At 54.9% G+C, this 26,590-nt stretch overlaps 1 protein-coding gene across 4 annotated transcripts in view; it reads right to left on the bottom strand.

Annotated features, from left to right (window-relative positions):
• Positions 1–4,173: 4,173 nt before the first annotated feature.
• Positions 4,174–26,590, bottom strand: part of Rara (retinoic acid receptor alpha) — a 44,141-nt gene continuing 21,724 nt past the window's right edge. For 3 of the 4 annotated variants that reach the window (XM_051176044.1, XM_051176036.1, XM_051176054.1), the window contains exons 3-9: positions 12,143–12,291; positions 10,661–10,802; positions 8,538–8,698; positions 8,202–8,378; positions 6,862–7,066; positions 6,210–6,368; positions 4,174–5,668 (exon numbers count right to left, since the gene is read on the bottom strand). In XM_051176044.1, coding sequence (XP_051032001.1) covers positions 5,451–5,668; positions 6,210–6,368; positions 6,862–7,066; positions 8,202–8,378; positions 8,538–8,698; positions 10,661–10,802; positions 12,143–12,291 — 1,211 coding nt within the window. In that variant the 3' untranslated portion in view covers positions 4,174–5,450. Of the gene's footprint in view, positions 5,669–6,209; positions 6,369–6,861; positions 7,067–8,201; positions 8,379–8,537; positions 8,699–10,660; positions 10,803–12,142; positions 12,292–17,354; positions 18,013–26,590 lie in introns of those variants that run through there. The other variant, XM_051176063.1, reaches the window with a different exon arrangement.

Here is a 26,590-nt window from a genome sequence, read left to right as displayed (position 1 = left end):
GGCGGCGGTGGTCTTTTGGCTTACATCTTCATGCTCCCACCCACCATGGCTGCTGTAGTCTGTAAACATGGTTGAGGCCTTTCCATCCTTAGGGAAAGCTGCCCTGAGACAGAGATGTGCCCGGGCCTGCATTCCCTTGCTTCCAGCCCTTCTTCTAGCACAGACTGAGTTGCCGCCACATGGCTACTTCACCCCTTTCTGTCTAGTTGTCCCCTCACTCACCTTCCTCCTTCATTGCCTGTGTGGCCACTCGGAATGCACTGTCCTTCATGTATCCATCTTCCCCCGAGGGCTCTCTACCTATCCCTGTCCTTTCCCCCAGGCTTCCTGAACACTGGGCCCCTTGGTTAGGCCTCCATCGACATCCTGCCATCTGCCACACCAGGCTGGTCTCTGTCCCTAACAAGCACCACGCCCACTTCTGGTGCCAGTTTTAGACAAGCTCACTTTCTGAAGCCCCGCCCCCACCACTCCAGTTTTTTTGCCTTTTGCTCTCACTTGAAGAAGACAAGTGCCTCCAGGAGGGGCTTTCCCTGCCTCCAGCTGGAGTCAGGCACCCCGAGTCCCAGCCCTTCTGCTGGATGGTCGCACCGCCTCCTGGGCATGGCATATAGTAGGAATTATGGGAGAGGAAATACATTCTCAGGACCCATACCATTGCTATGCTCACGGCTACAATCCCGATGGACATGTCTGGCTACAGCCTGGACCCCTCCGCACAAGCATAGATAGGGATGTCCAGCTGTTTTCCAAAGATAACATCACTCAAATAGTGGTTCAAGATCAGCACCATTCAATACAATTGTATGTGAGACGCAATGTAATTTTTTTGTTTGGTTTTGGTTTTTGAAACAGGGTCTCTCTACATAACCTGTAGCTCACTATGTAGACCAGGCTGCCTCTAAGTCACTGAGATCTGGCTGCCTCTGTCTCCTGAGTGCTGGCACTGAAGGCCTGTTCTACTACATTAATTTACAATGCGATTTCAAGTTTTCCTTTGGCCACATTAAAAAAGCAAAAGAAAACAGCCCGATTGATTTAAATGGTGTTTTCTTTAACCCGCTTTATCCACAAAAGTTTCTTTCAGTGCATCATTAAACTTCACAAGTATTACAGAGAAAGTTCCCATTCTTTTGCTCACTCAAATTCTTTTTTGAGGACAGGGTTTCTCTGTATTGCTTTGGAGCCTGTCCTGGGACTAGCTCTGTAGACCAGGCTGGCCTTGAACTCACAGAGGTCCGCCTGACTCTGCCTCCCAAGTGCTGGGATTAAAGGCATGCGCCACCAATGCCCGGCTGCTCGCTCAGATCTTGTGCGTACTTTTCCACATAAAGTACATGCCAGTTCAAACCAGCCCGTTGAGCACACATGGCTGAGTGGCTGCCACATGCAGCACAGATCCAGATGTTGGGCCGCAGGTTGACACCTCTGTGTTCTCAGAACTTGCATTGTGGTGGGGGAGACATCAAAACGAAAAGAAAAAGATAAAGGGAGAGTGATGTCCCTGAGCAGGTGACACCAGTCATGAAGCTGCTTCCAAGAAAAGCATGCAGGTGTGCCAAAGCCACCAAGAGACCAGTGTGGCTGGAGTTCAGTGAGCAATGGCTGTGTTTGGGGGGGGGGGCGACAGGTTAACCAAAACCTAGAAACAGTTCTGCCTTTCTCCATTACTGGCTTCACCATCCTGTGGGCTGACCTGTACCAGCTGCTGCCCCACCCATCTTCAGCTGTCCTACAGGTCATCAGTCACCTACACATCTCATTTTACTAGGACATCAACTTCACTGCCATCTCCTGTGGCTCCTTTCTCCCCCTTGCAGAAGCTGTGCAGGGTCAGCTATGGCTAGGCTCCCCACAGCCTCTTCCGGTCCTGCTGGCTCTCCATCTGAACACTTCTTGCCAGCTTAAATTCCCCTTCACGGTGGAATCCTGCTCCTGCTATCCGTCTTGGCCTCTGCACAACCTCCTCTCACAACCAGACAGGAGCTGCTGATAAATTCTGATCATGAAGCACCCAACTACCCCCATCCTCCACCCATGGGGGACACACCTCTGACGGGTTCATCGTCATCCTGAGTCCCTCTGCTTATGGAATAAAAGGCTGTGGCACATCATGGAGCCTCTCAGTAGGGAACATTTGGTGAAGTGCTTGGGAAGCAAACAGAAAACCATAGGCTTAGCTGGGTGTTGGTGGCACAGGCCTTTAATCCCAGCACTCTGGAGGCAAAGACAGGCAGATCTCTGTGAGTTTGAGGCCAGCCTGGTCTACAGTGTGAATTCCAGGACAGGCTCCAAAGCAATACAGAGAAACCCTGTCTCAGACCAAAAAAAAAAAAAAAAAAAAAAAAAAAAAAAAAAAAAAAAAAAAAAAAAGTCAATTATGCCACAGCTTAAGAAACTGGGTCACGGTGATGAACTTCAGTAGAGACCGTGTCTAACAATCACCACGAGGAAGATACTGTCAAAACTTCCTCAGGAGGCCATAGTGATGACACCCCGTTAGCATTTTGTGGAAAGGGACCATGAACCTCAAGATAACTTCCCACAGTTTAAAACAATAAGTTATGGTCTGAGAGATGGCATAGTGTGGTAAAGTATTTGGCACATGGGCACCGGAACCTGAATTCAGACCCTCGGCATCCACCTAAAAAATAGGCTGGGCCCATTGGTGTGAGGCAGGGGGCTTCCTGTGGCTTGCTGGCCAGCCCGTCTAGCCACATAGGTAAGTTTACGACTCAGTGAGAGACCCAGCCTAAAAGATAAGACAGACTCAAGTTAAGCCAGACAAAATCTCCTCATGGGTTGGGGAGGGGGTCACCAAGTCGACAGCTCCTTGGAGGGGGTGTGTTTTCTTCGGGGATGCTCCAGCAGGTGGCCCAACACCCATGCACATACAGAAGCACCAAGTAGACTCTGTGAGCAGTGAGGTTTTACCAAGAGTACTTGCAGCTGGAGCGTGGAGTGGGGGGATAAGGGAAGGTACTTAAGGAGTAGAAATGGGGTGCATTTGACCAGAATTCATTATATACAGGTAGGCTGGGGATAGACAGAGCCGGACAAGTACTCCCAAGTCCTCCGCCACTGTTAACACAGCCCCCTTTCTGGGCTTCTTCCCTTAAGGTACTTATTAATGTACTGAACTTGCCCTTCTCTATGATGCCAAGTGACAGCATCCTCTTGTTTTTTAGGGCAAAGTTTTGCTATGTAGCTCAGGCTAGCCTGGAACTAGCTGTGTTGTTGGCCAGCCTGTCCTTGAACTTGTAGTAATTCTCCTACCTCTCGCTCCCAAGAGCATATTGGTTCTTGGAAGCCTGTATACAAGTATGTTAAAATGCTAAGGTAGAAAACTACTAGGGAAGCGGAACCATCCAAGGCCCCTCTGAGACAGTGAGGTAAATGAGCAGCTGCTGCCACCTAGTGGCTGATCCAGAAACGGCTAGGGCCTCCAGGGACAGAATCTTTTGTTCTCCCTTGCTAAAAAGGGGGTGAGGGGGGGCACAGGGGAGCGCCATTGGAACCCACCTCCAAGCACCATCATCTTGGGGTGTCTGATGCCTCTGGAGCCTCAGGAACTCAATAAAGAACCTCGGGTTGAGCAGGAACTCTGAGTGCAGGACCCTCCTCCCCACCTGCCACCCTGTGACCCTGGGCAAGGACACTGGCCTCTCAGCTGAGATATGCAGCAGAAAGAATGGAAAGCTCACATTCCAAGCTCTGCACTGCTACTGCCTATCAGGGCCTCAAAGTGGGCAGGGCAGTCCTTACTGGCTCACACAGACTTCCCTGTTGTCAGGACACCAGGAACCCAGCTCCAGGACATCAAGTTCGTAACAACTGGTCTGTCATTGGGTAGCATCCCTGTCTAGGGGATCTGAAGCCAAGGGCCGGCTTCCTTTCTCAGACTGTGAGAAGAGCCATTTCTCCTCCTGCTCCCCCTTCCCAGTCTGATTCTGTTGTCGACGAGATCCTCCCCGGGGCCCAGTTTGAGGTCACTGCCAGATTGGGGTTCTGAGACCTGGATCCTGACACAGGGCAACTTAAGGCACCAGCCAAGCCCTTGGCACTTAGCGCTTGTGCTTAGCCATTGAGGCCCAGAGCCTGCAGAAAGCCCCCCATCTCGAGTCCCCTGCCCAGATAGGGAGAGGAGAGGGTAGAGGCAGAGAGGCAGAGGCATTGTAGAATAAATAGAACTTTATTCTTTCTCCAGTAGATCTCAGTGGAAACCCAGCAGTAACAGGTACACCAGTGGGCTCCAGGGTTAGACCCCACCCAGGCAGGAGGGCAGGGTTAGGCCTGCTCCCCCAGCCCAGGGGTATAGGGGAAAGAGGGGACCCCCTGGAGTCCCGTCCTGCGGGGCAAGGAGGGGGCACAGGTGAGAGGCAGAAAGGAGTTGGGGATAGGCCAGGGAAATGAAGGAACTCAGGCCAAGTACGTGTGTGTGTGTGTGTGTGTGTGTGTGTGTGTTGTTGTGTGTTGGAGGGCCCCATGGGGTGCTGGTGGCTATGAGGCTGGGGGCAGGGGTAACTTGGACCCCTTAGCCAGCCCCTTCACAGTGGGGCTGGGGCTTGGATGAAGTGAGCTCTGATGGGGAGTGATGAGTAACACTAGACCCATCCAAGGGGCCCGAGCTTTACCCTTCCCCTACTTCTTGGTAGGCAGAGTCAGGAGCCAAAAGCCAGGATCCCTCCTCCCAGGGTAGCTGCCCAAGACGCCCACGCTCAGTGGCTGGGCAGAGAGGAAAAGGGAAGCTGCTTCCTGCACAAGGGAGGAGAAGGCGGTGGCCTTGAAAAGTTAGTATTTCACAGTATTAGAGAAAACTGAGGAGGACAGGCTGGGGGGGGTGGGGAGCATCCATTGGGACAAAGAGGGGAACCCTTCAGCGCCCTCTGCCCATCCCCAGGACCCATCCCTTCAGCTCCAGATCCAGCTCCCCCAATACACAGCACAAATTCCTTCAGTACAAATGTGCTTAAAATGAAAATTCTTATTAAAAAAAATCAAAACGAAAAAAATTAAAATAAAAACAAAACCAGCGAGAATTAATATCTGGGGGTTGGTATGCAGGATATGTACAGGGGGTCTCCCCCACCCTGGACACCCCCCCCTGTCACCATCTGAAGCAGAGGGGAGGTTCCCCAACTGGGGAGCGATGGCTTGAGTTCGGAGGACAGGGAGCCAGGTCCCGGCATTTGCTGGTGATGAAGACGAGGCAAGGTGCGTAGGGGCTCAGGCCCAGGTCCTCACATGGCTCAAGGCTTGGCCTGATGCCAGCCCAGGCTGCCTGAAGAAGGCAGTCCATCTTGGGTCCAGAGTCACCGCCTCCTCCCTCCTGTCCCCGCAGAAGGCTCCCAGTTCTGTCTGGGAGGATGAGGCGGGGCAGGGCCGATGGGTCACATGGCCAGCAGGAAGGCAGAGCAAGCCAGGCCAGGGGTGAAGGCTGTCCATGTGGGTCATGGGGACTGGGTGGCAGGGCTGCTTCTGTGGGAACTGGGGCTGAGGCTGGGACTACAGCTACCGGGAGGGGGCGCCAGGCCACCCCCATCTCTTGTTCCACCCCCCGACTGTCCGCTTAGAGTGTCCAAGCCCTCAGAGTTCTCCAGCATTTCCTGGATAAGTGGTGGCATGGAGCCAGGAATCTCCATCTTCAGGGTGATCACTCGCTCGGCTCCTGTGGGGAAGGAGGAGGCGGTGAGAGACTCGCCCAGAAAGGAGGGTCACAAGGGTGAGGGGCCAGTGCCGCACGCATAAGGGCGTCCGCCACATACTGCACTCAGGGCTCCCTTACTTGACACAAGCCAGCTCTCTTGAGCCTACAGTGTGGCAGTTGGGTAAAGCACTCGGAAAGCTTGTCAGGTTTGGCCCTGAGTGTCCCCTGCGCATCAAGTCATGGATTATCCAGCAGACGCTGCCAAACCCCACCACCGTCCCCGCTTCCTCCCAGGAAACAGGTTCAAAGCTAGCAGAGCCGCCAAGCGGTCGCTGAAAGTCTACACCCACATGATCTGTTACAGAGGAATGCCTTGAACTACCACGGAAAAGTGACAGCAAGAGCCACAGACAGCCTCGACGCAGATGGGGACAAGCCGGGATCACATGAGGAAGACACATGTAGATACCAAGACCTGAGATGCCAGCTTGGCTGTGGGTAGCAGGTCCCAAACCAGTCCTGAGTGGCTCTCCCTCTCTCACTCCGCTCGAAGGAGACTCACCCTTGGCGCTGATGCTCCGAAGATCCGTGATCTTCATCAGCATCTTGGGGAACATGTGGGGACGACTGGGCCTCCGTTTCCGGACGTAGACCTTCAGTGCCTCCAGCAGCGGCTCCTGCAGCATGTCCACCTTGTCTGGCTGCTCCAGGTCCTGGCGGTCTGAGCACAAAACTGCCCCTGAGCAGGAGCCCCCTCCATCCTCACACCCAGCCAAGTCCACCAACCAGGCATACAGCTGCATCCCCATATTTGGCCACAAGGGGGCAGGTCTGCCCAAGCCACAGAGGGCATAAGGCTATTCCCACACACCAGGCCACAAGGTAGCCTCTCAGCACTAAGGCTTTAAACTCTTAGAAATTAGCGGGGTGTGGGTTGCTCGAAGCTCTCCACAGCAGCTGTGTTGGTGGAACACCGACAGCTCTCCTCATACAAGGCAGGGAATTCCCAGCAGCTCTCCACTCCCAGCCATCACTACTGTAACATGACTATAGCAGTAACATGGCAAAAGTACCACAATGAAATAACAACCAACATTATCTGGATCTCATTCTTGACCCTACAGAAGAGTGTTTGCTGCCTTGTGTGCCCAGAGGACACACCTGCCCCTCCAGGTCCCAGAACACCTCCTGAGAGCCGCCTGCACCTCACACACCTCCACAGATGAGGCAGATGGCACTGAGCAATCCTGTCTCTGCATCGTCCATCTCCAGGGGCAGCAGCTGGTTGGCGAAGGCAAAGACTAAGTCAGTGAGGGGGCCAAAGCCAGCGTTGTGCATCTGCGTCCGGTTGAGGGTCAGCCCGTCTGAGAAGGTCATTGTGTCTTGTTCAGGCGTGTACCGCGTGCAGATTCGCAGAATCTGGGTGCAGAGGATGTACAGGTTCAGAGACTGTAGCGACCCCCCACCTCCTGGCACACCAGCTCCAGCATCCCCAGAGGCCTCCCTGGCAAACAGCCAGAGCATGGCTGGCTGGCTGACAATTTCTTCCAATGATGGAAAGGCTCTGTCTGCACCATCCAGCGCAGTAGCCACTGGCCCCATGTGGCTACTGAGCACTTGAGATGTGGCTAATGCAACTAAGGGACTGAACTGAGTCTAACTGTAATTAAATTTAAACAGATACATGTGTCCATTGCCATGGCGCTGGGCACAAGATCTAGGCCATGTAGCCGCCTCCTAATAGAGAAATCTGGAAGGAAAGGAGTTTCCAGCCAGCAAGAAACAAGGCTGATATGTCCTCAGGACCATCTCAATCGGCCTGAACAGTCTGCTCCCAAAGGTGCCTCCCACATCTATCTGTGCACTGGGGACAGGCACATGGCACCTCCCCAGCCCTTCACCCAGGATGTGTCTGAAGGAAGGGATGGACTGAGCCCTTGGCAGGGGTAACCGGGCAGCCTCCTCCTAGCCTTGGCTTGGGCAGTTCTCACTACTTCTGGCATTGCACTCACAAGTCAGGCCACCAAGCGCTATGGCACTCCCAACTCGACCGTGTGTCCCAGAAGCAATCCTTTCTGCTTCTCGCTCCTGGCAAACAGCATCTGCTCACGATGCCCTCTACCAAGTGTTAGAGCTGAGCCTCTCCAAGGCCCCAGTAGTCACATGCTCTTACAGGGAGGGGGCAGGACAGCTTTCACCCCACACCCCACTTCCAGCCAGCAGTAACCACCCTTGGCCTCCTCCGCTGGGAGAGAGGAAGGCGTGTGACCACCTCCAGGCTCTTGACACCCAGCTCAGAGGGGCCTAGGTAAATCTTTCCATGAGCTAAATAGACAGGCAGGGTATGAGCTGAGAGGATGCATGGTGAGCAAGTGAACCAGAAGACACCTGAGCGCTAGGAGGCGGTGGACAGGTAGACGCCGGAGAGGAGGAGTGTGGCCATGCAAGCGGTGGGCATTTGGATTCTGGGAAAGCTTTAGCAAAGTGGCTGTTTGGCCTAGACTAGATCCTACAAGGACAGGAACATGGCCTAAGGTCAGGGGCAGACTCTCACCAGGATATCCAAGCAGGCAGCCTTGAGGAGGGTGATCTGGTCGGCAATGGTGAGGGTGGTGAAGCCGGGAAGCTGTTTGGCGAACTCCACGGTCTTAATGATGCACTTGGTGGAGAGTTCACTGAACTTGTCCCAGAGGTCAATGTCCAGAGAGACGCGCTGTTCTGAGCTGTTGTTCTGGGAGAGGCCAGAAGAGTAAGGACCTCAGCTACGGACAGCACCTGTCCCTTCCTCATTCAGCCTGTCCACTGCCCACCCTCCACCCAGCCTTTGCTTCCGGACAGCTGCTAGGAGAAAGGTGAAGGGTGGCAGCGGGGGCCTCACTGGCCAGCATACCGTAGTGTACTTGCCCAGCTGGCAGAGGGCCGGGAAGGTCTCCTGGTGCGCTTTGCGCACCTTCTCGATAAGCTCCCCAACCTCCGGCGTCAACGTGTAACTCTCTGAGCACTCGGGCTTGGGTGCTTCTTTCTTCTTTTTGTTTCGATCGTTTCGGACCGCTGTGGGGGACACGGGTGGGTTAGACAGTGACTACTGCAGCTCAGGGCCAGGCCCAGCTCATGCTGTCCACCAACCAAGACAGACACAAACATACACACACAGACAAGACACTCACACACGCACACACTCACACTCACTCACACACACACACACACACACACACACACACACACGCACGCGCCACACTCGCCCTCCATGTCTACCTGACTCATCTTAAATCCCATTCCAGGCCCATGACTGCAGCTGTGGCCACGAGTGCACACAATGCCCTTGGCCAGAATGTAGCACTCTGTCACACATCTACTCCAGCCCACACTCTAAGAACATACGCCCAGACTGGCAGCCATAAAAACTGAGCCCCTGCTCTGTGCCTGCCAGGAATCCTTAGTGTCCCAGCTCTCTTGGCAGCAATCTCCCCGGGGATCCCTGAGACTGCCTCAAAGCGGCTCCCTGGGCAAGCAGGGAATAGGGCTCCCCGAGCATAGAATGGGGGCCCCTGTGGAAGAATCTCTTGGCCCATTAGCTGGGGAGCTGACAAATCACCAGGGGCGCTGAGCCGCACACACCACTCGGTTTTAAAGAAGCGATGGGGTCGTTACCAGCCGATTACCCCAGACACACAATCACTCACAGGCCTCAGTGGCGGCTGCTGACGCGGGAGGAAGGAAGGGTGGGGGTGGGGGTCCAGGGAGGGGATGGGGGTTGGGGGGGGAGCTGGCATAATTTGGAGATCACTCATGTCGATTCTGCAAATTCAATAAAGTGCAGGGGAGAGAAGGGAGAGGGAGAGGCAGAGTGGGGGGATAATTTGGGAAGAGAAAATTGCAGCTGTGACAAGACGTTTATCATTCGGAAGCTTTAATTCTATTGAAATGGCAGCTGCTCAGCTCCGGGGCACAGAGCAGCCAGCGAGAGGGGAAGGAGGGAGAGAAAGGGGGGTTGTTGGTGGGAAGAGAAGGGGTCCCCACCCTCGTCCTGTCCTTCTGCAGTGAAAAGAAGGAAGGTGGACCAAAGGGAGAAGGAAGTGACAGCCTTTTAGCAAAAGGTCTCAGTCTTGCTTGTCCCAAGTTGTCACAGACTCTGCAGAGGACAGTCACCACTTCCTGAGCACAGGACCAGCACTCCCAGTCTTTGATGACAGGAGGCAGCAGGAAATCCAGCCCCCTAGTCCTGGCAGGGGCTCTTGGTGTATTAGTCAGAACCATCTTTCCCTGCACCCCTCCCCACAAAGGACTGGAGGGGGTCCTGTGGCCCCCTCCCCCACCTCATCCCCCAAGGCTCAGGCTCCATGGCAACGGCCACGCAGACAAGGAGGCGTCTGTCAGCGTCATTTATCTCTGACATCATCAATCACTGGTCACCACGGCAACACCCATGATTCAACACAAGAGGGTCTCTCCCCGTCCAGCCCTCCCTCTGTCCCTTCCTCCATCGGGGCGTCAGCTGGGCCCAAACTGGAAACCCCTGTTCCTCCTGGATCTGAGAAGCCCGATTCTCTTCCAACTCTGAGTTCCAGGCCTATCCAGACAATGGCTTCAGGGGTCCTAGGGCAGCCTCCCTCCCATCACATACATACAAACTTCACACCCTCTGGAGTTGAGGCCCCTCCCCTAAGGTAGATACACAAGGGACTGGGGTATGCTACTGAGCCACACCCCAAAGTCAAGCAAAGCCTAGGAGAAAGCTGTCCTGGGGGTAGGGACCCATGCAAGCACAGAACACAGCCAGACCTGCCAGCGGGGTTCCGTGCTCAAACACTAAACAACGCACGGACCGAGGCCTCCTGTCTCACAGACAGGTTCGTGTAGTTATCTACAAAGCATCCTTAACTGTGCCTGCCTGCCACAGCACACATGTTCCCACATGTGCATGCAGGCATACAGCACCCCCACCCCCGGCCTTCAGAAGCACTACAGGCCCCACCTTGGGCGGGGCTTGGCCCCTGGCCCTGTGACACTCACACTCTTTGGACATGCCCACTTCGAAGCATTTCTGAAGGCGGCAGTACTGGCAGCGGTTCCGGGTCACCTTGTTGATGACGCAGTTCTTGTCCCGGTGACACGTATAGACCATGTTCTTTTGGATGCTGCGTCGGAAGAAGCCCTGGGTACAGAGGGAAAGGAGATAGGTTATCCACACCCACTGTGGGAGCAGCCCAGCTTCTGCTACCCCAAGCCTTTGCCATGGCCTACCTAAGAAGGCAGAAACTGAGGAAGGTGACTCTCCTGAAAGGACCCAGCTCTGTCTATCCCACAGGCTGGCCCGGAATCTTCCCCAACCTCCATCTCAACACTTGACTCTTCTCTTTGAAAGAAAAGGACTCAGGGCTGAGTCTGGAGGACTCACAAGGCTGGAGATGGAGAAGAGGTGTCTGGGACTCACAGCCTGGACTCAGGACACAGCAAGAAAAAGAAAGCAAGAGGAGCGGGCATGGCGCACACCTTCAACCCTAGCATTGGGAGCCCGAAGCAGGTGATCTTGGAGAGTTTGGGGCCAGCTTGGCCTACATGGAGAGTTCCAGGACAGCCGGAGCTACATAATAGACAGACCCTGTCTCAAAATACCAATTCTGAAGACAGCCAGAAGAGAAGGGACTGTGCAGCCATTCACACTCATGAGGCCGAGAAAGGACAGTGTGTACTCAAGTCACAAGCCATTCACCAACTAGACATGCACAGGGGACAGTCACAGAAAAACCAGGCTGTCCAGGGTTCTGCAACACAAGCTAAGTTAGCACAGAAACAGTGACCAGGCAGCAATAAGGCGGGACAAACCAGATAGGATCAGCACATCCATATGGTCCTACACTGCCCCTGACCTTGATCTCCCTGGGGGTGGCTGCTCTAAGCTGAAGTTCCAGGGCCAAAAGCCCCAAGTACTGAAGGCACAGAGATCCTAGGCTCTTATTTTTGAAAGAAGAAGCTGGAGCAGAGGTCCTGCTATTAGGCAGCGAAGATGCACGGATCAGAGCGGCCAGGAAGGTCCGGCCACTGGTGTGCCTAGAGACTAGCATGACTAAGGTGGCAGGGTACCCACTGGCCACTAGGGAGCCCACAGCCTGGACACCTGAAGGGGAGCCAAGGCAGGGTGCCTGCTACTAGCTGTCCCCTGCAAGGATGCCATGGAAAGCTTCCGGCAAGGCCACTGGGGGCAGACCTCCTGGGTCCCCAGCCAAGAGCCAAGCAGCAGCCAGCTCACCATGGCAACCTGGGCAACAGTGGCAGGGCCAGTGTATACCGTCAGCCAGGGGATAGAGACAAGGAGAGCATGGCAGGACTTGAGGGGACACTGCTCATTTATGGAGGAGGCCCTGCTGTAGATGCCCTCCCTCCACAGTTACTGAAGAACTTTGGCAATACCCTTTGAATCTGCACACCGAGGACACCATAGTGTGGGGGCTGTTTATCTACACAAGACAATCCTCCACAACGTCCTCCACTCACCTTGCAGCCCTCACAGGCGCTGACCCCATAGTGGTAGCCCGATGACTTGTCCTGACACACAAAGCAAGGCTTGTAGATGCGGGGCAGAGGCGGGGGCGAGGGGGGGCTGGGCACTATCTCTTCCGAACTGCTGCTCTGGGTCTCAATAGCTAGAAGAAAAGAAGGAGAGAACCCAGGTTACCACCCTCAGCACCGCTCTGCACAAAGTAATCCTGGCCTCGACACTGAGGGCAAGATTCAAAGCCTGGACAGTGATGGTCTCTGAAAACTTGGTTCTTGCCAGCCAGCCAGGGGAAGGAGGCTGATAGCTAAATATCCAGACGCCAGGGCTCCGGTACCCCATCTTCAATTCCAGATTTGTGTGTGATCGCGTGCGCGCGCGCACGCGCACACACACACACACACACACACACAATTGGAGTGAGCTTGATTTCAAAGCCCTAATAAAAACAGCACCCTAGCCCAGGCTCCCCCAAGTTCAGGAGTTAAGGCTTAATGAAAAGGGAGGGAAGGATATAGGCTGGAAGCAGAGGAAACTGGGGTCAACAGGATATTCAAAGGCGGCCACTCCCTGGCCCCTTCTGCTTCCGCTCCCTCCTCCACCCCCTCTGACAGCAGCCGGAGCCCCTCCCCCACCCAAACAATCTCCTGGCTAAGGTGGGATCCAAGGCAGCACACACACAGGAAGAATTAGATGCAGAGGCAAAGCAGGTGGAATACACACACACACACACACACACACACACACACACACACACACACACACGCTGAGACAGACAGGGGAGCTCCCAGAGACAGTGAGGAGAAGAATCCCCCATGGCCCCTGGAAGTCCATCACTTTGGATGCCCCATGTCTGTAGGGAGGCAGTATGACAAAAGGGGTCTGTTCCCATCAATGCTCTGTCTGTCTGGCCTAATACTATGTCCGGGTTACTACCCCCTCCGCTGTTATTCAGCTCCAAGAGGGCAGCCAGGAAGGGTGACCTAGCCCACAGGGGCAGTCCACCCAAGCAAAAGCTCTGTACCTGGCTCTATGCCCACGGCCCCAGACAGAACATGGCTACTTGGATGAGGGTTGGCTATGCGCAGAGCCTGGGTCACTGGGGATACACCATGACAGATAACTATAGCAGAGACTATCCCAGATTCCCAGAGGGTCCTCCAGCACCCTCCTTTGTCATACCCATTTCTGCAATCAAGGATGGATGAGAATCCACTTCCACGAGTCTCGCCCAGCCCCAGCCCCACCCCCTACCCTGCACGGCGATGTACACAGTTGCTGTGCCCAAGCATCTAACAGCTTATGTCATGTTGTGGATGACTCCTGTGGCTGGAAAGCCCAGGCAGGTTAGGACACTTGGGGACGGTGGAGCCTGGCTGCATACTATGGCTCTCCCTCATTACCTGCAAACACACCAGGGGACTATGCCAATGGCCTTGGCAGCTCTTCCTGGCTCCTATTTGGATCTGGCCATCAGCCTGGCCAATCAGCACCACTGAAACTCGCGCCCCCTTCCCTAACCAGAGACCATCCTGTAGGAAAAGGACTTCCACCCACACCCCATGAGGTGCACACTCACCTGTGCAATCTGCTCCTCCTGCTTAAACAGAACTGCCCTGCCCTAGCTTTTCACCCCACTTCCTTCTCGGGAGGCCCGACAAGCAAATCAAACAGTCAGGGAGGCCTGAGGACAGCTGCTGGGGGGTGGGGATGGGGGGCCTGGGTGAGGCCAAGAGGCAAGGGGCTAGCGACAAAGGAACCCTTTGTCGTGCTAACTTTTTCCAAGACGTAAAAGCAGTAACAATAGACAATCCAGACTTGGGGGGGTGTCAAGGGGGGCTGGCCTCCCAATCCTGTGAGCATTCCAAGCAGCACAGGAAGAAGGCACTGACCTCCCCTCCCTCCAACCCACCCTTTGCCCTGGACGCCCCTCCAAATTGGAGGGGAAGGAGGACAGGAGATTTGGGGTTCAGGGCCGGGGAGGGGGGAAGCATGGCACAGGAGAGAGATGAAGAGCTAAAGGCCAAGGACAGAGCAGAGTGGCAAAGGCTCAGACAATCTGGAGTTAAGGCAAAGTCCAGAGAGTTGTTCACGGAGATTAAAGATTTGTGCTTTTTAAAACTGTTTTTTTGGCAAGATGGCAGACATGACCCTAGGAGGGGGTGGGGGCTGGGTAAGGCCTCTTCTCAAACCACCCCCAGCAGCTGGCTGTTGGGTTACCTGTCACCCAAGTAATTCAACCTCTGAGGTTTCCCGCTCTACGAAGTTCAAATCCCAAGGTCCGGGTCCCCCACCTCCCCAGGCCTCCAGCCAGAAGCCTAGGGAGGCCAGTGTCAAGACCAAGCCAGAAGTGTGGGTCTCCTCAAGCTCTGCTGAGTTAGGACAGTTCCAGTGCAGCATAAGCAGGTGTGGGGGGAGGGACTACCCTGGCCTCCCCCCTCCCAGCCTCTCTCCCTCGAGGCCCCAGCCCACAAATCTCTCCACTTCCTGCAGAAAGGCTGGGGCTGGAGAAGGACCAGACCTCAGCTCAAAGTTCCAGGGAGCAGGCAAGTGCTGGAAGCGGCCCAGGAAGCCCGGCGTCCCTTCTCGCGCCGCCGCTGCCAGGGTGCCCCTCCCCCCTCCCCTCCTGGGCAGGCGCACACGGCGCGGGTCCCCACGCCCCAGAGCGGTTCGCAGGCTCGCGCAAGGGGCCAGTTTCCTGAAGGAGATCAGCAGGAAATCAGCTGGGCCCCTGGCCAGCGGCTCCCCTCCCAATCCAGCTGGCGCCCTCTCTGCAGCTCCTTTCGCAGCCCCTAGGGAGAGATGGGGAGGGGGCGTGGAGCCCTCTGCATTGCCTTTTCTCCCCATGGGGAAAGGGTGAGTGAGGGTGGCTCTGGGTGCAGCAGAGTCAGAAAGCTCAAAGCAAAGCTCGAACTTAAGCGGTCAGTGGACGATAAGCATCTCTCCCACCCACCCCCAACACTATGGGCATCCACGTGCTTAACATTCTTGGACGTCTGGAAGCGGGTGGAGGCGTGAGCTGCGGAGACTGGTGGGGGACAGATGGGAGCCACATCCTGTGTGCCCCCTTGTCCTCTAGTGTATGAAATGGGGGCTGTGGGAGGGAAGCAAAGCCCAGGGAAGGTCTCCACCCACAGTCAACTTGCTCTCCTCCCTCCCCTCCGTTGGTGCGGGCCAGGGGGGAGTATTCTCCAAGACATCTAGAGGCACCAGTCTCTACACACCAAAAGGCTCTTTCCAAGGTGGTGGCACAGGCTCCAGTGGTCACCCTCACTCCAGGTCCTTACCAAGTACCCCAAGCAACTCAACATGAGGAGTGAAAGCTGGCGAGCACACAACAAAGCTCGAGGCAGGCCACAACTGTCCTCCCACAGCAGGTTGTGTGTGCAGACAGGTCCCCGCTTCCCCATGGCCAGTGGTTGGCGAAAGGAGGGGACATCGAGGTCCCCCGAATGGGCCGTCTCCTCAGTTCTCTACTAGCTTCGTCCCTTAAATTCTGGGCCAAGAAGAGCTCAGCTGTCTTAGAGGGCTTGGGGAAAGAGGCCCCAGGGGCTGAGATCCTACCTTCCCCAAGTGCAATGGAGAAGAGCGAGGGGAGCCTGGAGCTCAGTCCAATTATTGCCCCCAGGGGTGGCTCCTTCTCAGGGCTGGGATAATGGGAAGAGTCAAGAAGCTAGTTCACCTCACCTCTTTTCTCCAAAGCCAAGGATCGATCACCCACCCCTCCTAGTCTAAAACCTAACAGCTGATTCTGCCTTGGAGGCAAAGGTCAGGGGCAGGACAATAGGAAAGGCTCAAGGAAGAGGTGTCTGAAGGGCAGGGGTGGGCTGTCACTAACTCTGGTCTCTCTTCTGATGCAAGAAGGGTTGTGGGTGGGCAAACCCTTTTCTACTCCAGCATTTCTGATGTTGAGGCCAGTGGTTCTCAACCTTCCCAATTCCCAACCTCTGATACAGTTCCTCGTGTTGTGGTGACCCCAACCATAAAATTATTTTCTTTGCTACTTCATAATTGTAATTTTGCTACTGGTATGAATCATAAGTGATATCTGTGACCCCTGTGAAAGGGCCATTTAACCCTCCTCCGTGGGGTCACGACCCACAGGCTGAGAAAACCTGTGGCAGGCCTTAAGAGACCCAGTGATCTTTGATCCCTGGCACGCAGAAGGGCGGCAGCAGGTATGGGAAGGTAGGAGAACCCCCCCCTGGGAAGAACCCATCCCACAGCAGAGTGGGAGATGAAACCTGAGCCACCTAACAACACCCGAGCACTAGTCCCCTACCATCTAATGACACTACCTCACAGCTGGGCATAAGCATGCCCAGGTGTGCACCCTGGGGCATGCGCACAGGTCCTGGGTGTGAACACAACCCTCCCTCACAACAGAGCCAGATCCCAAATGAACCGGAGTGGAGAGGGCAGCCAGGACATCAGGGTTCACATCACAAAGCCTGGCCCTATTTCCCCAGACAGGGTTAACAAAAGGCCCCATGAGTGGAGATGTATTCTCATTGCTAGAGACCCCCCCACTCCCGCTCGCACCTTAAAAACCAAACATCCCCTAGAAAGCAACCAGGATGAAAATTAGGATGATTCTTCACACCAGCTTCCCCGTTGCCAGCATGAAAGTGCACCAGGCCAGCCAGTTATCTGGGGCCAGACCTGCCCCCAAGATGGACTAGTTGCCTCTCACAGTGTAAAGGGTGGCCAGGGACAGCAACTGTCTGGTGAACTCTTTCTGCCACACCCACATCCCACGATCAACACCAAAGACTGGGAGCAGTCCCCTACCACCCACAACAGTGAGTCAAGAGCAGAGGCTGGGGCAGCAGTAGCTGCGCGCACGCGGGAGAGAGGTCTCCCTAGGCTTTGGCAGGGGTGAGGGGTGGGGTCTGGGGAGGTGGCCCCTCCTCTTCGGAACGGACAAGCCCACAGCCAGGACCTTTACCCCACCCTCCAGCAGGCTGTGGATCCTAACCAAGATGTAAATGGGGGACCAGAGGCTGGAATTTCATGTCTCTGGGAGGAGGAACGCTCAAAGTTACTGAGCCCTACCATGGTAGCGCGCCAGGGTCACTGGGTGGAGGGCAACTGTCCAGCTAGGACAACCGAGTTACAGCAAGACAACGGAAAGTAAGGGATAGAGAGGTCTCCACCGCCACCCCCACCCCAGCTCCTACGGTAGGTAGCACAGTGGAGGCCGGTACGTACAGTGGTTTGAGCCATTCCAAAGCGGAGTCCGGAGCGGGGTGGAGTAGGGACCCGGAGCAGGGAGCCCCTTCTCTGGGAGCAAACAGGCCCGGTTCTGGTTATAAAAGTCCACCACTAGGAAGGGGTTAGGGGCGGGGGCGAGTCCCCCGACTTCCACACTCTCGTACATCTTGCCCCACGAAGGCCAGAGGTCCAGGAGGTAAAGTCCTGCACGCGACTCGCGTCACTCAGCCGGAGGCGCCATCCACGCAAAGCGGCTGGGGGGCAAAGGGACAAGTCCCTTCGCCCCGACGGGCGGCCCCTCGGCGGGGCGCCCTGCCCAGAATTGCCCGCGCCTAAGTCTGTAGGTCGCTCCGCCGGTCCCAGGTGAAAAGCGGGAAGTTGCGCGGGTTGGGAGGAGGTCCCTCGGCGCTCTCTCGAAGGGAACGCCCGGCGACTCGAGAACTGGAGGCTCCGGTGTCCCAGGCAGAGTCCAGCGGTTCCCCAAGTCCGCTGGCCTGGGGCGGGATCGGGGCGGAGACGGGGGTCACCGAGCACTTCCTTCTGCTGGCCAGAGCTCCCTGGCTTCTCCGCCGCTTAGATTCCGGGTACGGGTGGGGGAACCCCGTGCGGCCCCGCCTCCGCCGGCCCGGCGGCGGGCCACTTGCTCGGTCGCCGGTGTGCGCGCCGCCCCCCGCCCCAAGCCCGCGCGCCCCCTCTCGGGGATCCCAGCCCCTCGCCTCCGCCCCGCCCTGGCCAGGCGCCGCCCCTGGCTTAACCCTTTCCCTGCGGGTCCGGCTGCATAGAACGAGATGCAAGGAAGCGAAGTCTAGAAGGTAGCATGTGGACCGCAAGTGGGGGAGCTTCGGAGTGGGAGCAGAGGCGGGAAATGCGCCGAGGACAGAGCCAGGCTTGGGTATGGAGAGCGGTGTGCACCAGGAGGCAAGAGGGAAGAGTGGAGAGAATCCTCCCCATCCCAGCTCCGGCCCCCAGCCTCCCTAGTACTTTTGGTCAATTCTTGGCCCGGCGACGCTGCAGCGGGAGGTAGGGTGGTCCCGGTGTCCTCCCCCTAAAAACACACCCCCCACCCAGCCCTGGCTTCATTTGCCTAATGCAATGCGGCTGAACTCTCGCTGAACTCGCCTAGCGGCGCCTCACCTCCTGGTGACCCACCCACCGCTGCCCATAACATCACCCGCTCGCCAACCCGCTTTCGGGGCTCGCCCACCGGCCCCCTTCTCGGCCCGGCCCGACCCCAAACTCCGAACACGCGGGTAATGGGCACAGAGCCCAGATGGAGGTGGACCAGCGTTAGAGCCATCAATGCAGCATGCTGGATGTCCCGGGTATGACATTGTGCAGCTTGGGCGCTGTGTCGGAATGAGACACCCAGCTTGTGTCACTGTCTGTGACATCATGTGAGACTCCGGCTGCCGGCTCTCCCGCCGGAATCCGACGCCGCAGAACTGAGCTGTTAGCACAAACACAAGTGGGGAGCTCTCCTCCCACACGCTGCGTGCTTCCGGTGAGCAAAGCTCCGCCCAGGGTGTCTCCCAGCCCGGGAACTGGGATGGGCCAGCCCAGGACAGATAAAAGGAGACGCTGGTACCTTTCAGCCGACCACTTCCTCTCTAGGATGTGTTTCCCTGGAAGGAAAAGCCTAGGTTAGGTAGGTCCCTAGAAAGAAGGGACACCCAGGGAAGACTAGGGTATCCTTATTACCTTGCTCTCTTAAAAGAAGGGTTAAGAATACACACAGGTTAACCTAGAAATCAGGTTTTGTCCATTGGTAATGTCCAGAGGTGCTCATGCATGCACAGCAAACACTTTAACAAATGAGCTATTTCCCTGCCTACAGCCAGGTTCTTCAAGTATGCTGCCATTTAATGCTTACAACTCCAAGAACCTATACAAGCAGATCTGGAGGTGCAAGCCAATTATCCCAGTTACAGAGAGAGGAAAGAGGGTCACAAATTCAAGGCCAGCCTGGGCTACAAAGTGAATCAACATCCTGTGAAACAATAGAGTGCAACGGTGTCTCAAGTTTTAAAGAGTTAAAAATTAAAAGAGCTGCTGGGCAGCGGTGGTGGTGCACACCTTTGATCCCAGCACTCGGGGAGGCAGAGGCAGGCGGATCTCTGTGAGTTCAAGGCCAGCCTGGTCTACACAGCTAGTTCCAGGACAGCCTCCAAGGGTGGGGGGTGGGGGAACAGATATTGCCAAAGTTGAGCATACATGCTCTAATCCCAGCGCTGGGCAGGTGGGAGAGAATCATAAGTTCTAGGGTCACCATAACCCTAACCTAGCCCCTAGTCCCCTAACCCTAACCATAATCCCAGCACCTGGGAGGCAGAGGCGGGTAGATTTCTGAGTTCCAGGCCAGCCTGGCCTACAGAGGGAATTCCACGACAGCCAGAGAGCTAAGCAGTGAGACCCTGTCTCAAAAACAAACAAAAAGACGTACTAGGGTCATCTTTGGCTACTTTTAGCAAGCTTGAGGCCAGGCTTAGATAAATGAGGTCCTGTCAGAAATAAAGAGAACATTGGAGCTCAGTGGCAGAATGTTTGCTTGGCACACCCAAAACCCTAGCTCAATCACCAGTCCTGCTGTGGGAAGCTGGAAGGCTTTGCAGATGAACAGAGGCCTCCAACACAAAAGGAAAGAGGGGAAGCTCATGCCCCCTCCAAACCAGGCCAACTCAAGATGAATTGTGTTTTCTGAGTGCCTTCTATATGGCTGGCCTGGTGAGCATGCCTAAAAGACTTATGAAGTGACAGAAAATAGGCAAGTGATTATATCATCACAGATGTTTATATATACACACTGCAGTGATATTATGACACAAACATAGTGTGCTCTTAGGGACAATTAAGGCAGAGACCTAAAGGAAGCTCAAGTTCAGAGCTGAGCTAAGAGGAGCAACAGTGGGGGGTGGTGGCTGTGCAAAGGCCACGGATGTTGGTGGTGAGTTCACACTGCCATCTGAAAAAAAGACCAGAGAGGATGGATAATAAAATGCCAGAGGAGAGGGTACCCTGAACCAGGCTGGAGAGGAGGCTAAGGCCGACCCAGACCAGATGGGCTTGAACAACAGGAAGGCTCAAAGTAAAAGAGAGGCAAAATTCCATTGTGGTGTAAAATGACCTGGACAGGCGATGAAGAATGAGTTACAAGAAGGCAAGAATGTCCCATCAACCATGGCCTTTAGTCCCAGCACTTGGGAGGCAGAGGCCAGTGGAGCTCTGTGAGTTTGAGGCCAGCCTGGTCTACAGAGTGGATTCCAGGACAGGCTCCAAAGCTACAGAAAAACCCTGTCTCAAACAAACAAGCAAATAAAAACAAATGGTAATCCAAACAGCCAAAAAGGTTGGTTTAGTCTAAGTACCAGTGGTAACAGACAGAGGATGGTAGACTCACAAGGTATTTTCAAGTAAGATCTTGTTTATTGTGTGTGTATGTATACCACACCATGTGTATGAATGTCAGAGGACACCTTTCAAGAGGTATGGTGGTGCACACTTTTAGTCCCAGCATTGAAGAGGCAGGTGCAAATGGATCTCTGTAAATTCCGGGCCAGTCAGGGATATATATAGTGTGACCCCAAAACGGGTATGTGGGGAGGATGCTGGAGAGATGGCTAGGCAGTAAAAACTAGTGACTGTTCTTCTAGAGGACCAGGTTTGATCCCCGGCACCCACGTGGTGGCTCAGGATGATTCCAGCTCTAAGTGACCTAAAACCCTCTTTTGTCCTCGGTATGTACCAGGGACATACATGGTAGCGTGTATACAAAATACCCATACACATAAAACAAAGTTCTATTTTTTTTAAGAGAGAGAAAAAGAGAACTTTTAGGAATTGGCTCTCTTTCATCATGAGGGTCCCTAGAACCAATCTCTAATTGTCAAGCTTGATGATAAGTTTCTTTACCTACTCAACTGTCTCCCTGGCCCTCACAGGAAATGTGAAAAGTAGAGTCTATGTGGGGAGCTGGAAGGAGAGGAGGTAATATCTGGTATACAGCTTTTGGGGTTTTGATGGGGGATGCAAGGCCTCCCTATGGAATGGAATGGCCTTTACCTCCATTCCACCCTCCGTTTTAGCCTTCTAAATGCTGGGATTGCAATCCCTCTGCCATACCCAGCTGTGATGTGGACCAGCACAGACAACAAGGTTCTAGAGATGGAGAGGCTACTTGCTGCAGGGCATAAGGCTGTGGACTCCCAGGAGAGATCAGGAGCTCACAAATGCAATGCTGGTATGCCATCCATATCCTTCTGCTCACTGATGTAGCTCCTGGCACCAGTGCTGTGGCAGACTCTCCTCACAGCTTCAAGGTGCGAAGGGACCTGACACAGTCCCTCACAATCAGGCAACGACCTCCCAATTAACTGGCATCCAATATAGAAACCAGGGAGGAGGAACTTCATGGTAGAGAGATGAATGGTGTAAGACAGGGTGTGAGCCACAGGCACTCAAAGGAAGGAGGAGAATGCGATGAGGAAGGGGGCATCTGAGAAGCCACATTCAAGATCCCCAGCTTTAAAAAAAAAAAAAAAAAAGTCCCTTGAAGGATGAATAGGGTTTCCGAAGCCAGACAGAAAAGCTGGGGTGAGATGTCTGCTCTGGCAGCCACGAGGTCGAGAAGCAGGTCAAGGAGGAACGAAGTGTCCCAGGGCAGTGAGAGGAGGGAGGGAGGGAAGGCTCTGGCCGACAGCAGGGGCTGGGGTACTGGGTGGCAGCTGCCTGCAGGATGTGGCCTCACTGCTACTCAGTCTCATCTCCCATCCCCAGCTCCCCCCCCCCCGGCTTTGTGCTGAGCAAGCCCTCAGCACAGGTGTGGGCTGAATCCTCACTACCACCACCTCCAGACCCAGCCTGTGCTGAGCAGGGCTCCCTCCTCTGCCCACCCTCATCTGGAAGGGACAACAAACAGGAGAACATGAGGCCTGGTGCCAGACTAGACATCAGGTCCTAATAGCGGCAGCCATCCCCGAGACAATACCCAGCTCCACCCTCCCCTTGTCCTCGCTGCTCTTCAAGGTACTTGAAGCTATTGGAGGCCATACCCAGCCAGCAGGTCACTGTGGCCTCACAGCAAGCAGCCTGCCAGAGCAGATCAGAAGGGCAAAAAGATTCAGAGAAAGGTGGAATGACCTGCCCAAGGTTGCACAGGAAGAGCCCAATAGAACAGACTTCTGTGTGTGAGCAAGTAAGGGAACGGTATTAGCTTTCGGACCAGCTGACATTTTCAGCAATTTGGGGTCCAGCTGGGCAGGGGAGGAGCTGGATTACTAATGCTACCAGGGCAAAGGGACTGCCCCCAGTCTATTCTGACTGTGGAAGAAGGCACTGTCCCAACATTATTTGGAACACACACACACACATACACACACACAGAGAGAGAGAGAGAGACTACAATCCCAAACACACATTCATATGGATGCTACAGTCCCAAACACACACACACACACACACACACACACACACACACACACACACGCACAGAGAGAGAGACTACAATCCCAAACACACATTCATATGGATGCTACAGTCCCAAACACACACACGCACACATGCACACACGCGCACACACACGTTACAGTCCCAAACACACACACCCAAAGGCAGCTCTGGGCTGAACTGGCATAGCCCCATGACACACACTCCTTGGGTAAGAGGTTAACAAGAAGTGGATACAATGCCTGGAGGCCCTGACTGGCCTAAGAGGAAGACATGTTTCCTTCCCTATGTCCCCTCTCCAAATCCATGCTGGGATCCTATCCTGAGGGACTGTGCATTTATTCCTCCTGGGAAATGGATAAACAGTGAGGTATCCCATTTTCAATGAAAACCCCATCTGAAGGTCTTTGGGCTAATTGCATTTTGGACCCCCAAAAAGGCATAGCTATGCAGCACCCCATCCCCAAGGCTGTCATTATTATTGCCCTGGAAAGAATGAAATAAGCTAGGGAAACGATGGAGCAGGGCATGAGGAGAAAAGCACACACACTCCTCCTTCCTAGGCTTGGGCTCTGGGAAGATGGAGGAGGGACCACGTCCCCCTATCTAGACAAGTACCCAGCCAACATGTGGAAGGAAAATCTGTAGCCACCCTCTCAAGTTTCTGACCCAACTTTTCTATTGATTGCTTCTAACTTCCCCGCCTGCCCCCCTCGCAAGTTGCAACAAAATATGTATAAGAACTACAGCTTTTACACTCTGTTCCTTCAGAGTCTGCCTGGGGATGGGAGGAGGCGGCTGCTGCTGAGTTCTGCAAGCTCATGTTCTTGCTGGGCTGCAAGAGGGCAGAATGGGGTTGGGCGGGGGTGTGAACAGATTGTATCCACAGCTTCCAGGGCAGGATGGAGATTTTTCCCTGGGCTCCTTATCTTTCTCTCCAGTCCTCCAAAACACAGAAGGAGGCAAGTGTGGGGGGGGGGGGTAGTGTCCTTCCCTGCGCCCCCTACTGGGAGAAGTCAGAGGCAGGGTCTCCAGCAAACAGGACAAGATTCAACAATGGTGCTGAGGCCTCAAAACTCTTCCCACACCCCAGAATGTCCCCCACAATCTCCTTAAACTGCCTGTTTGGATAGTGAGAAACAAGTCTGCTTTACAGCTCAGGATAGTTCTACTGCACTGTAACTTCTCATCTTCTATTTCCTTTGTCAGTGAGAGCAAGGTGCCTCCACTGGACCAGTCAGTCCAGACCAAGATTTTTAAGACACAAAGTCATGACCCGCAGAAGGTGCCCAGCAGCTCCCCATTCTACTGGGTCATGTGCCAGGCACACACCTGGATGTACTAGCCTAGCTTGGCCTTCAGGTATCTAGTAATGTCCTTGTGTTACAGGAGACATAAGAGACCAACATATAAGTGACATGATGTCCAAGTTTTTAACCTTGAAGCTCCAAGGAATTCCAAGGGTGCATAAGACAACATAGTCCACCACTTGTCCTCAGGCTGGGAAACCCAAGAACGTTGGACACATTGCTTTTTTTTTTTTTTTTTTTTTCCCAAACACAAGTGAAGGAAGTCACACCCAACTCACCCTTAAACCAGGACACCTCTGCCCTAAACCATGCCCCGCCCCACACACAGACCCAGCATACAGGCTAACATTCCCCTCCCCAGCTCTGGATTTGATTCTCTTCAAACACTGAATTCTAGAACCCTCTCATCCTATATACACAAGCTATTAATCCCCCTTCTCAACATACTCAGCCTTGACCCCCCTCCCCCAAAAAACACACAACCCTGACCCTCCTCACATGCACACAAGTCTACCCCCCCCCACAGTAAACACACCAGGCCTGGGGGGGGGCAGCAAACACCAAAGGGACAGGAGTCTAGTGCTATCTTTGGGGCCTCCACCCTGCTTCCCTAGGAGACTAGCAGGAGTCAGAACAATACCTAACCTCCCCACAGCGACCTGAAGAGTCCTTGGGCCACCCACAGGTCACCTGCTCTCTGAAGAGCTCATGCAAGACACCTAAGGTGCAACCCAGCAAAAGGACCAGGAAGGGAGGTCATCTCTAACAGCTGTGTGATGTGGGGCTGGAGCAGGCAGCCTAGGAGGTCACCAGAGGATGTCACTGCACCATGCTTCCCACCTTCAGGGACTGCCTGACCCCTGTCCTAGTCCCAAGGAGAGGCTAAAGGTGTAAAATTTTAGCTGCTTCCCTTGTCCTAGAAGATGCTCAGAGGCGGAGGGGAGGGAGTAGGGAGGAAGAGATGTTGTTGTTTACTAGGAGAGGGGGAGGGGTGGGAAACCCACAAGCCCATAGAGGAGGGGGCAGGAAGAGGGCATTGCCTAACCTGGGTGGAGAAAGCCAAAGAAGGCTGCCATTTGCCCGAAATATGGGCACCCCACCCTGGGAGTAGGCTACCAGGGTGGGGGCTGTCCCCACCCACCTCTAAGAAAGAGGAAGGAGTTTGCAACACTGGGGGAGGGGGGAAGGCATGAAATTTACTTTCTCACAGGGGTCAGGTCCCAAATCCCCTTGTAGCCCTCCAGTAAATCTGTCTGCTCAGCCCCTTGTTGCTAGCAATCACATGGAAAAAGGCAAGTGGCACTCAGGTATCAGCTTGCAGGCCGCCTAACTGCAGCCTGGAGGAAAGTCTAATTCTTCCAGCTCCTGGGATGGGTGACAATGTGAACTCTATCTAGCCCCCTTCAAATTCAGGGAGCATTTTTGTTTGTTTGTTTTGTTTTTCCAGACAGGGTTTCGCTGTGTAGTCCTAGCTAGCCTGGAACTCGCTCTGTAGACCAGGCTGGCCTTGCACTCAGAGATCCACTTGCCTCTGTCTCCAGAGGGCTGGGGCTACAGACGTGGCCCCCCACCACCAGGCACCAGGGAATATTTTTGCATAGGTACACTGGCCTGATCCCCAGCAACTCTGGTCTCCCCATTAGCAGACACTAGAAAACCAGAACAGGGTTCTCCAACACTTCTGTGTAAGGTGGAGAGAAGAAAAGGTAGAAATAAAAGGAAGAGGCTCCAGGAGTTGCTAGCAGGGGGAAACTGAGGCAGCACATCTGCTCCCTAGCCCCACAGCATAAGGGATTGGAGACTTAAAGGAGCATGGGCATAGAAATGTCTGCTCCTGAAGATTGGTGGGGCCCGGAAGGGAGGGGCTTCAACAAAGCCAGAAGCCGCGATCCAGGAAGCAGTGGTGGCTGTGGGCACTGGGCCAGTTGTGGGCAGCGAGGCGTCCAGCCAGAGCCTGCCCCAGGGACAAAGAGACTCCCTGGCTCTGGGGACAGAGTGCTGCCCCCACACCAAGAAGGGGGCACTGACCCAGCCCAGCCGGGCACACAGGGCAGTGGTGCCAGGCAGGGTGCTTAGTCCCTGCCAACCAGGAGAGACGGAACACATTTCCCAGGTCAGCAGCTGACCAGCCAGCCAGCCATGGCCTACTCTGCTGCTTCCACGCCTTCCTGCTCCAGGCCAGGCCCAGCTCCCTCCTCCAAGCCCTGGCCTGGAGCCCAGCTGGGCCCTGGGGGCCAGAGTTACTGTAAGCGGCCTGGCAGGCCCCAAGCCTGGACTTTGCCAGCTGGCCATAGCCACCGCCACCTCCCACTACCTGGCTTGGCCAGCTAGGGAAGGGTACTGAGACCCCGGCCCAGCCAACTTGTGACCCTCATGGCAGAGGGTAGGGGCAGAAAGCACAGGCCCTGCCAAACCTGCGCCCAAGGCCAGAGTCCAGGCAGAGAGCCCCCATGGAGCCCCCCCTCCCTGTCGGGGGGGGGATGG

This window comes from Phodopus roborovskii, unplaced genomic scaffold (assembly GCF_943737965.1).
Source record: "Phodopus roborovskii unplaced genomic scaffold, PHOROB, whole genome shotgun sequence".
In the NCBI taxonomy this organism is placed as follows: Eukaryota; Metazoa; Chordata; class Mammalia; order Rodentia; family Cricetidae; genus Phodopus; species Phodopus roborovskii.
This window is presented reverse-complemented; position numbering and strand designations above follow the sequence as displayed.